At 41.9% G+C, this 11,949-nt stretch overlaps 1 protein-coding gene across 1 annotated transcript in view; it reads left to right on the forward strand.

Annotated features, from left to right (window-relative positions):
• LOC130361820 (D-beta-hydroxybutyrate dehydrogenase, mitochondrial-like) overlaps positions 1-1,277 on the forward strand; it is a 32,370-nt gene extending 31,093 nt beyond the window's left edge. The window contains exon 5 of the mRNA XM_056565366.1: positions 227-1,277. Within this exon, the coding sequence (XP_056421341.1) occupies positions 227-693 (467 nt within the window). The 3' untranslated portion in view covers positions 694-1,277. The remainder of the gene's footprint in view (positions 1-226) is intronic.
• Positions 1,278-11,949: the final 10,672 nt, after the last annotated feature.

Raw genomic sequence — 11,949 nt, forward strand, 5'->3', positions numbered from 1 at the left:
ATGTATATGTGATATATTCAGCAGTCATTGGAGCTTTTGATCAACCAACTAGTTTTTAACCCTCTAATACAGGCTCTTATTCAACAGTTTGTGTTTGTCAATCTGTACAGGAAGCCGCTAATAGTACTATGTGTGATGTACAGTGGTCCATAGTTCTTTTATTTGTGACAGACACTTTTTATATTTTAAATTTTATATTTTAAATTTCTTTTATATCCCCCTTTAGGTCGAGTGGTATGCATGGCAAGCATGTTAGGAAGAATGGGTTGTCCATCTCGATCTAGCTACTGTGTTTCCAAATATGGAGTAGAAGCCTTTTCAGACTGTCTAAGACAAGAGATGTACAAGTGGGGGGTGAAAGTCATTATTGTTGAGCCTGGAAACTTTGTAGCTGCCACTGGTATATTTACCAGAGATGGAGTGGAAAAGCGAGGACAAGACATGTGGGATCAAGCTTCAGAAACTGTACGAGACGATTATGGAAAAATTAATTTCTCTCATCAGGTTGCCAGAATGAAAGCCTTTGTCAGTTCTGGTGTGAAGGACATGACTCCTGTCATTAATGTATTAACAGATGCTCTAAGTTCTAAATACCCATACACACGATACAACCCAATGGACACCTACTGCTGGATAAAGGTTCAGGTTGTGACTCACTTACCTGCTGTCATTGCAGATCGGATTTATATGTAATGAAAAGAGATGACTGAAATGTAATAAAGCAAAACTGTGTTCAGGTATCAAATGAATTAAAACTGCTGTCTACACCTTTTCTAGGTATTATTGGTGTGACATTTGTCTACATGTCTGCCGTTGTTCAAAAGTGATCTAATGGTATAGATATGGATACCGTACTAATGGCGTAAACACTAAAAAGATGCAATGGATTACTGTACATCAGTAATTTTCTCTAGATCCCTCTAGTATCTATCCATATCACCATTATGGCTGTCTGCGGTAAGGGGCCAACTAAACAGAGCAGTGTAAAAGCTATCCTAGCAACAAGTACAGAAATGTTTAACGGACCTTTACATTGACACACAGCACTAATGCACATACCAAGTGACACTTTTTAAGTTCTAAAGTGCCCTTACTTGTTTATGATGTTCACCTTCCCTTTAGAGTGAATGATAGGATTTTTTACTTTGAACTTGCTATTCATTCTAAGTGCAATCTGTTTTAAAATCGTTTTTTGACCTCATAAAAATCTGAAGCCATGTAATTTATACTATATCAAATGTAAATGTAGTTTATAACAATAAAAATGTCAAGAAAAATACTGGTGTTCATTGTTTGCAACCTTCTGGATTTTGATGCCAACCACATGATACAGTTGAAATGTAATATTTAAATCTATGATACTGCACATATTTTATTTTTTGCTACTATAGTATTGAAAATTACTACTGCACTATTCCGAGGGCTCTCTGCCCTAATACATTTGATAGTGTCACCTTCATGATCTTCATAAAAGGGATTGTCTGGCCTCACAAACTGTGCTAAAAAATCAAAAACTTCTATTGATCTACCCTGATTTTCCCCACACATCTGGCCCAATAGTACCCGGTCCTGTATACTGCTAGCTGAGGAGGTGCAATCTTCATGTGGAAAATAAAGCAGGAAGCATTGCTCAACCGGGACCAGGCACTGTTGGGACGAACACATTGGGGGTATTAGGTCTCTCTCTATCAATCTGTCTAATTTAAAAACTGTCTGATTTCCCATAGCAACCAATCACAGCCTACCTAAATTTTTCCAGAGCGCACTCATATGAAAGCTGAGCATTCATTCAGTCTCATTGCCACAGCAAACCCCCACCAATACAGTCTGCTTTTACAAACGTGTTAACAAATGGAAAATTCAATAAAGAGCTCAATAAATTCCTGCTTTACCATAATAGGATACAAATAACGTAACAAGTCAGTTTGTAAAATTACCTCAAACATACACTGCTCAAAAAAAATTAAGGGAACACTTAAACAACACAATGTAACTCCAAGTCAATCACACTTCTGTGAAATCACACTGTCCACTCAGGAAGCAACACGGACAATCAATTTCACATGCAAATGGAACAGACAACAGGTGGAAATTATAGGCAATTAGCAAGACACCCCCCAATAAAGGAATGGTTCTGCAAGAGGTGACCACAGACCACTTCTCAGTCGCACAGTAGTGGTGTCCGCAGCCAGCTGGCTAAGTAGAACATAGTAATGGAGAAAGGCTTCAGCGAGAGTGTCGGCTTTGGAATGGAGCAGGATACAGGATGTCGACAGGTAAGTAAAAGTGAGTGAGGTTTATTCTCCCAATATGGTTGCATGTTGGGAGAATAAACCTCACTCACTTTTACTTACCTGTCGACATCCTGTGTCCTGCGCCATTCCAAAGCCGACTCTCTCGCTGAAGCCTTTCTCCATTACTACCTGCAAGAGGAAGGCATTGATGCTATGGACTGGCCCACCCCTTCCCCAGACCTGAATCCAATTGATCACATCTGGGACATCATGTCTCGCTCCAACCACCCACACTACATTGCACCACAGACTGTCCAGGAGTTGGCTGATGCTTTAGTCCAGGCGGGCGATCCGATCATCTATTTTAACATGCGCATTGCTGCAGATGCCGTGATCTGTATTAATTACGACATCTGAGGGGTTAATGGCGGACATCCGCGCGTTCACGGATGTAGGCCATTACCGGCGGGTCCCCGGCTGCTGATAGCAGTTGGGACCTGCAGAGTATGATGCGAGTATTGCTCCGATGCTCACAGTCATACACAGGACATAAATCTACATCCTGGTACCACCGAAGTACCACCGAACCATGATTCACATTTACGTCCGTGGTCATTAAGGGATTAAGGGAAAACTTATTGCCTCGGTATACTGAGACATTTTGGACAAATGTATGCTTACAGTCTTGTAGGAACAGTTTTGGGAAGACTCTTTTGTGTTCCTGCAGACTATGTCCCCGTTCACAAAGCAAGATCCATAGGGCATGAGTGGGGCGAGTTTAGTGTGAAAGATCTTGACCCACACCAAGCATTGTCCTCAACCCCATGGAAGATGTCTGGGATTGACAAAATGTTCTTCTGGAATGGATGAATAGACAAAATCCCCATAGACACACTCCAAAACCTTATAGAAAGTCTTCTCAGAAGAGTGGAAGACGTTTTACCAACAGGGACGAAACTCCATATTAAAGGGGTATTCCATAATAATTTTTTTTGACTATGCTACAGGGGCTGTAATAATATAGTGTCTGCACATGTGTTTGATGGTGGTCTTGTAATTCCTTTGTGATTTTTGCTCTAATGTTTCTCAGGTTTTACCGGGTTGCAGTGCACCCCGAGACATTACATCACTAGTCAGGTGTTTAGAGGGAGCCGGTCTTTGCTTCAACAGGTGGAGTGACCACTGGTTGTGAGGAAGATCATTCTGCAGGGAATTGTAGTTGAGTAGTAGTAGCTGGAGGCACCCTGGTTAGAAAACACTGGTCTGTTGCATGGAAGGGAGCACAGGTGTGTTTCAGTGCATGAGGTGGCTGATGTGTGGGAGGGAGAAAAATCACTTACAAACAAGGACTCATGGGACTTGTAGTTGGAGGGAGGGAACTCCAAAAGAAAATAGACATTTCACAAAAAGATAACTACAGCGTTATGGCTGACTCAGAACATAGCCGTTTAGCTCCAAGACAAGCACGGTTGTGTCCTAAACATGTCCATTACTGTATGGCAGGTAAATACTAAAATCACTTTATTGTGGATAACCCCTTTAAAGGGGTACGCCACTGGAAAAATTTTTTCTTTTAAATCAACTGGTGCCAGAAAGCTAAACAGATTTTTTAATTACTTCTATTAAAATCTTAAGGACGCAGGGCGTACCTGTACGTGACCCCGCGTCATACTTGGTCGGTCCAGGCGGCTAATGAAAGCCGGGACCCTGGGCTAATAGCGTGCGGCACCGATCCTTGTGCCACACATTATTAACCCTTTAGACGCGGCGTTGAAAGTTGATCGCCGTGTCTAAAATGAAAGTGAAAGCTTCCCGGCAGCTCAGTCGGGCTGATCAGGACCATCGCGGTGAAATCGCAATGTTCCAATCAGCTAGAAGCTCTGTCGCGTCTGATCAGCGATTGATTGCTCCAAGCCTGAAATGCAGGCTTGAGCAATTGACCGCTGATAACACTGATCTTTGCCGTGTCAATGCACGGCAATGATCTGTGTAGCAGATCAGTGTGTGCAGTGTAATAGCCACTAGGGGGGGGGGGGCTATAACACTGCAAAAAAAAAAAAAAAGTGTGAAAAAAAGTTAATAAAGATCATTTAACCCCTTCCCTAGTAAAAGTAAGAATCACCCCCCTTTTCCCATTTAACCCTTTAATGACGCAGGAAGTAAATGTACGTCCTGGTGAGGTGGTACTTAACGCACCAGGATGTAATTTCCGTCCTATACATAACTGCAAGCATCGGAGCGATGCTCGGGTCATGCGCGGCAGGTCCCGGCTGCTGATAGCAGCCAGGGACCCGCTGGTAATGATGGACATCCGCAATCGTGCGGATGTCCGCCATTAACCCCTCAGATGCCGTGATCAATACAGATCACAGCATCTATAGCATTGCGGTCACTAAAATGGATGATTGGATCGCCCATAGTGCTGCCACGGCGATCCGATCATCCAGAAAAGCAGACAGAGGTCACCTCACATGCCTCCGCTGCCTTCCACGGGTTGTCTGCTCTGGTCTGTGATCGAGCAGACCAGAGCAGAAGATGACCAATAATACTGATCAGTGTCCTATGCATAGCACTGAACAGTATTAGCAATCGAATGATTGCCATAAATAGTCCCCTATGGGGACTATTAAAGTGTAAAAATAAAAGTAAAAAAAAACCCTCCCCAATAAAAACGTAAATTGTCCCATTTTCCCTATTTCATCCTCAAAAAGTGTAAAAAAAAAAAAAATATTTATATACATATTTGGTATCGCCGCGTGCATAAATATCAGAACTATTAAAATATAATGTTAATGATACCGTATGGTGAACGGCGTGAACGTAAAAAAAAAATAAGTCCAAAATAGCTGCTTTTTTTTTAGAACATTTAATTCCCCAAAAATTAATAAAAAATGTATTAAAAGTTTTATATAAACAAATATGGTATCAATAAAAAGTACAGATCTCGCCACTTATACGGAAAAATGAAAAAGTTATAGGTCTTCAAAACAGGGGGATTTTAAACGTACTAATTTGGTTAAAAAGTTAGCGATTTTTTTAAAGTGCAACAGTAAAAGAAAAGTATGTTATCATGGGTATCATTTTAATTGTATTGACCCAAAGAATAAAGAACACATGTCATTTTTACCGTAAATTGTACGGCGTGAAAACGGAACCTTCCAAAATTTGCAAAAATGCGGTTTTCTTTTTAATTTCCCTACACAAATAGTATTTTTTTGGTTGCGCCATATATTTTATGGTAAAGTGAGTGATGGCATTACAACGGACAACTGGTCGCGCAAAAAACAAGCCCTCATATTAGTCTGTGGATGAAAATATAAAAGAGTTATGATTTTTTGAAGGCGAGGAGGAAAAAACTAAAACGTAAAAATCCAACCAAATGGGCGGAGTCGTTAAGGGGTTAAAAAAAACTGTGTAAATAAAAATAAACATAAGTGGTATCGCCGTGTGCGGAAACGTCTGACCTATAAAAATATATCGTTAAACTGCACAGTCAATGGCGTACGTGAAAAAAAATGCCAAAATAGCGTATTTTTGGTCACTTTTTATATCATGAAAAAATGAATAAAAAGCGATCAAAAAGTCCGATCAATATAAAAATGATACCAATAAAAACTTCAGATCACAAAAAATGAGACCTCATACCAACCCGTACGTGGAAAAATAAAAGAGTTATAGGGGTCAGAAGATAACAATTTTAAACGTATAAATTTTCCTGCATGTAGTTAGGAATTTTTTTTCGAAGTAATACAAATCAAACCTATATAAGTAGGGTATCATTTTAATCGTATGGACCTACAAAATAAATATAATGGGGGGGAATTTATCATTATTTGTCTATTGTAGACACAGTTCTACCCCTTTACACTCTTGTCTATTGTACACTCTTGCTCAGAATTTACTAAGGCTGTGCACTCCTTTGATAAAATTTCTGCAAATATAGAATCGCCCGAACCCCCCCCCCCCTCACTCTACCGTACACTCCTTCTCTATCTCACAGGAAAAGTGGACGTAGGGATTTTGTTCTATTGCTTTGAGGCCAGGATTCCATTGAGGTTTTTTATGGTTCAAATAAACGCCAGAAAAACTCCCAGCTTTTTCCTGCGTTTTGTCAGTTTTTCTTGTGTTTCTTACTTGCGTTTTTGCTGGTGTGTGGAAAAATGTACTAAACTTTTTTTTTTGTTCTTTGAAATTTAGATACGTGAATGCTGAGGACTATGTCAGATTTGGTTGATAGCGTTTTTTTTGTTTAAATATCAATAAAAGGGTTAACGAGGGCTGTGGGGGGGGGGGGAGTGTTTTTTTAAATAAAAAAATTTTTCAATGTGTTGTGTCTTTTATAATTGAATTTTCAGGCTTAGTAGTGGAAGGCGTCTAGTAGCCAGAATCCATTACCAAGCCGGGGCTTAGCGTTAGCCCCCAAAATAGCTAGCGCTAACCTCCAATTATTACCCCAGTACCCACCGCCACAGGGGTGCCGGGAAGAGCTGGTACCAACAGGCCCGGAGCGTCAAAAATGGCGATCCTGGGCCTAGGCGGTAACAGGCTGGCGTTATTTAGGCTGGGGAGGGCCAGTAACAATGGTCCTCACCCACCCTGGTAACGTCAGGCTGTTGATGCTTGGTTGGTATCTGGCTGATACTAAAAAAATGAGGGAACCACATTCTTTTTTTTATTTTTATTTATTTATAAATAAAAAAACGCATAGGGTTCCCCCTATTTTCAGTATCAGCCAGATACCAACCAAGCAGTATCAGCCTGACATTACCAGGGTGGGCGAGGACCATTGTTACTGGCCCTCCCCAGCCTAAATAACGCCAGCCTATTACCGCCTAGGCCCAGGAGCGCCATCTTTGACGCTCCGGGCCTGTTGGTATCGGCTCCTCCCGGCACCCCTGTGGCGGTGGGTACCGGGGTAATAATTGGGGGTTAGCGCTAGCTGTTTATGGGGCTTAACGCTAAGCCCTGGCATAGTAATGTATTCCGTCTATAAGACAGCTTCCACTACTAACCCTGAAAATTACATTATAAAAAACATGGACACATTGAAAAAAAAAAGTATTGAAAAAAAACACTCCCCCACAGCCCTCGTTAACCATTTTATTGAAAAAAAAAAAAAAACGCTGGTCATCGTCGCAGTCCACCGAATCTGACGTAGTCCTCCGCATTCACGTATCTGAAATGAGAAGAAAAGAAAATCAAGAAATATGGGTTAATATATTTTTTTTGCTCTCCCCTGGGAAGAGCGCACATAAGGCAGCATGTTCATAAACAGGGAGTCTCCAATTGTTGCTAAACTACAACTCCCATCATGGGGGGCTGTAGTTAAGCAACAGCTGGAGGCACACTGGTTGCAAAACACAGAGTTTGTTACTTAACTCAGTGTTTCCCAACCCGTGCACCTCCAGCTGTTGCAAAACTACAACTCCCAGCATGTACGGTTTGTCAGTGCATGCTGGGAGTTTTAATTTTGCAACAGCTGGAGGCACACTGGTAGGGAAACACTGAGTTAGGAAACAGACAATGTTTCCCAACCAGTGTGCCTCCAGTTTTTGCAAAACTACAACTCCCAGCATGCCCAAGCAGCCGAAGGGCATGCTGAGAGTTGTAGTTTTGCAACAACTGGAGGAGAACAGTTTGGAGACCACTGTGTAGTGGTGTCCAAACCGTAGTCCTCCAGATGTTGCAAACCTACAACTCTCAGCATGTCCAGACTGCCAAGGCATGCTGGGAATTGTAGTTCAGCAACATCTGAAGGACCAATGTTACAGAACTACAACTCCCAGCATGCCTGGACTTTCTGGGCATACTGGGAGTTGTAGTTTTGCAACATCTGGAAGAGCACAGATTGAAGACCACTGTACAGTGGTCTCCAAACTGGGGCCCTCCAGATGTTGCAAAACTACAACTCCCAGCATGCCCAGACAAACAAAGGCTGTCTGGGCATGCTGGGAATTGTAGTTTTTAAACTACCAGAAGCAGCAGTGAAGAGCTTCACAGCTGCCTCTGATGCAGATGCCGCCGCCTCCACTTACCCGCCGCCGCCAACCCGTGTGCCTCCAGCTGTTCGGTAAGTGCCGCGGTCCCCGCTGCAGCTCTCGGTGTCATCTTCCCCTGCTGTGCCCGGACTTCTAGCGGCGGGCAGAGCAGGGGAAATGAACTTTACCCCCCAGTCAGCTCACAGGGACCAATCACAGTGATCGCTGACCACTTCTATATACAGTACACTGTCATAATTCATAATCCCCGCCGGGAGTAGAGATGAGCAAATTTACAGTAAATTCGTTTCGTCATGAAGTTCTCGGCTCGGCAGTTGATGGCTTATCCTGCATAAATGAGTTCAGCTTTCAGGTGCTCCCGTGGGCTGGAAAAGCTGGATACAGTCCTAGGAGACTCTTTCCTAGGACTGTATCTACCTTTTCCAGCCCACTGGAACACCTGAAAGCTGAACTAATTTATGCAGGATAAGTTATCAACTGCCGAGCCGAGAAGTTCATGACGAATCGAATTTACTGTAAATTCGCTCATCTCTAGACGGGAGCTCTGATTGGTGGATAGCTATTGACCAATCAGAGCTCTCCTCTCCCGAAGGCGGCAATTATGATTTATGACAGCTGTATATAGAAGCCGGTGGCAACGCGATGTAGACGCATGTACCGCCGACTTCTATAGTTAATTAATGCAGATCGCAGCGGGTCTCTGGATAATGACCCGGTGCGATCTGCACCTCAGCCCCTGGACTACAACTCCCATCATGGGCAGAGTCTGTCCATGATGGGAGTAGTAGTTAAAAATGTCCCGCAGCCGGGGGATGTGCAAGTGCCATCCCTCAGCGTTGCGGGACTACAACTACTCCCATTATGGGACAGACTCTGTCCCATGATAGGAGTAATAGTACAAGGGCAGAGGGGCAGATCGCAGCAGATCATTGTCCAGAGACCTGCTGCGATCCGCATTTATTAACTATAGAAGCCGGCGGCACATGCGTCTACACTGCTCTGCCCGCCGACTCCTATATACAGCTCTTATAAGTCATAATCCTCGCCGGGAGAGGGGAGCTCTGATTGGTTAACCCCTTACGGACCGAGCCCTTTTTCACCTTAAGGACCAGAGCGTTTTTTGCACATCTGACCACTGTCACTTTAAACATTAATAACTCTGGAATGCTTTTAGTTATCATTCTGATTCCAAGATTGTTTTTTTGTGACATATTCTACTTTAACATAGTGATAAAATTTTGTCGTAACTTGCATCCTTTCTTGTTGAAAAATCCCCAAATTTGATGAAAAAATTGAAAATTTAGCATTTTTCTAATTTTTAAGCTCTCTGCTTGTAAGGAAAATGGATATTCAAATTAAATTTCTTTTTGGGTCACATATACAATATGTCTACTTTATGTTTGCATCATAAAATTGATGAGTTTTTACTTTTGGAAGACACCAGAGGGCTTCAAAGTTCTGCAGCAAATTTCCAATTTTTCACAAAATTTTGAAATTCGATATTTTTCAGGGACCAGTTCAGTTTTGAAGTGGATTTGAAGGGTCTTCATATTAGAAATACCCCATAAATGACCCCATTATAAAAACTACACCCCCCAAAGTATTCAAAATGACATTCAGTCAGGGTTTTAACCCTTTAGGTGTTTCACAGGAATAGCAGCAAAGTGAAGGAGAAAATTCAAAATCTTCATTTTTTACACTCGCATGTTCATGTAGACCCAATTTTAGAATTTTTGCAAGTGGTAAAAGGAGAAAATTTTTACATATATTTGTAACCCAATTTCTCTCGAGTAAGCACATACCTCATATGTCTATGTAAAGTGTTCGGCGGGCGCAGTAGAGGGCTCAGAAGGGAAGGAGCGACAAGGGGATTTTGGAGAGAACATTTTTCTGAAATGGTTTTTGGGGGGCATGTCACCTTTAGGAAGCCCCTAGGGTGCCAAAACAGCAAAAAAAAAAACATGGCATACCATCTTGGAAACTAGACCCCTTGAGGAACGTAACAAGGAATTAAGTGAGCCTTAATACCCCACAGGTGTTTCATGACTTTTGCAAATGTAAAAAAAAAAAAAATTACCTAAAATGCTTGTTTTCCCAAAAATTTTACATTTTAAAAAGGGTAATAGCAGAAAACACCCCCCAAAACTTGAAGCCCAATTTCTCCCGATTCAGAAAACACCCCATATGGGGGTGAAAAGTGCTCTGCTGGCGCACTACAGGTCTCAGAAGAGAAGGAGTCACATTTGGCTTTTTGGAAGGAAATTTTGCTCTGGGGGCATGCCGCATTTAGGAAGCCCCTATGGTGCCAGGACAGCAAAAAAACCTCACATGGCATACCATTTTGGAAACTAGACCCCTTGGGGAACGTAACAAGGGGTAAAGTGAACCTTAATACCCCACAGGGGTTTCACGACTTTTGCATAAGTAAAAAAAAAAAAAAAATTTACCTAAAATGCTTGATTTTCCAAAAAAAATTACATTTTTACAAAGGGTTAAAGCAGAAAATACCCCCCAAAATTTGAAGCCCAATCTCTCCCGATTCAGAAAACACCCCATATGGGGGTGAAAAGTGCTCTGCTGGCGCACTACAGGTCTCAGAAGAGGAGTCACATTTGGCTTTTTTGAAGGAAATTTTGCTCTGGGGGCATGCCGCATTTAGGAAGCCCCTATGGTGCCAGGACAGCAAAAAAACCTCACATGGCATACCATTTTGGAAACTAGACCCCTTGGGGAACGTAACAAGGGGTAAAGTGAACATTAATACCCCACAGGGGTTTCACGACTTTTGCATAAGTAAAAAAAAATATAATAATTTTACCTAAAATGCTTGATTTCCCAAAAATTTTTCCTTTTTACAAAGGGTTAAAGCAGAAAATACACCCCAAAATTTGACGCCCAATTTCTCCCGATTCAGAAAACACCCCATATGGGGGTGAAAAGTGCTCTGCTGGTGCACTACAGGTCTCAGAAGAGAAGGAGTCCCATTTTGGCTGTTTGGAAGGAAATTTTGCTCTGGGGGCATGCCGCATTTAGGAAGCCCCTATGGTGCCAGGACAGCAAAAAAAAAACACATGGCATCACATTTTGGAATCTAGACCTCTCCGGGAACGTAACAGTTATACAAAGAGTACTTACACCTCACAGGTTTTTTGAACAGTGGGCCGTAAAAGTGAAAAATTTGATTTTTTTTTTGCACTATATTGATAGTGTTACCCCAAATGTTTCATTTTCACATTGGGTAATAGGGCAAAAGGCCCCCAAAATTTGTAGAACAATTTTGTCTGAGAAAAAAAAATACCCCATATGTGGATGTAAATTGCTCTGTGGACGCACTGCAATGCTCAGAATAGAAGGAGTGAAAATTTTGTTGAAATTGAAGTCGGGGGTCCCGTGCATTTATAAAGCCCCCAAAAGCAAAAATAAACCCACATGTGACACCATTTTAGAAACTACACCCCTCAATGAACGTAACAAGGGGTACAGTGGGAAATAACACCTCACAGGTTTTTTGAAAAGTGGTCCATAAATTGAAAATTTGATTTTTTTACACTAAAATGCTGGCGTTACCCAATTTTTTACATTTTCACAAGGGGTAATATGAGATATTGGGTTACAAATTTTTGAGGGCTTTTCCCCCTGACTATAAAAATACATCCACATATGGGGTAACATGCTGGGCGGGCGCACAACAAGGCTCAGAAGTCATAGAGGTCACT

The sequence above is a fragment of the Hyla sarda genome, chromosome 3 (assembly GCF_029499605.1).
Source record: "Hyla sarda isolate aHylSar1 chromosome 3, aHylSar1.hap1, whole genome shotgun sequence".
NCBI classification, from domain to species: Eukaryota; Metazoa; Chordata; class Amphibia; order Anura; family Hylidae; genus Hyla; species Hyla sarda.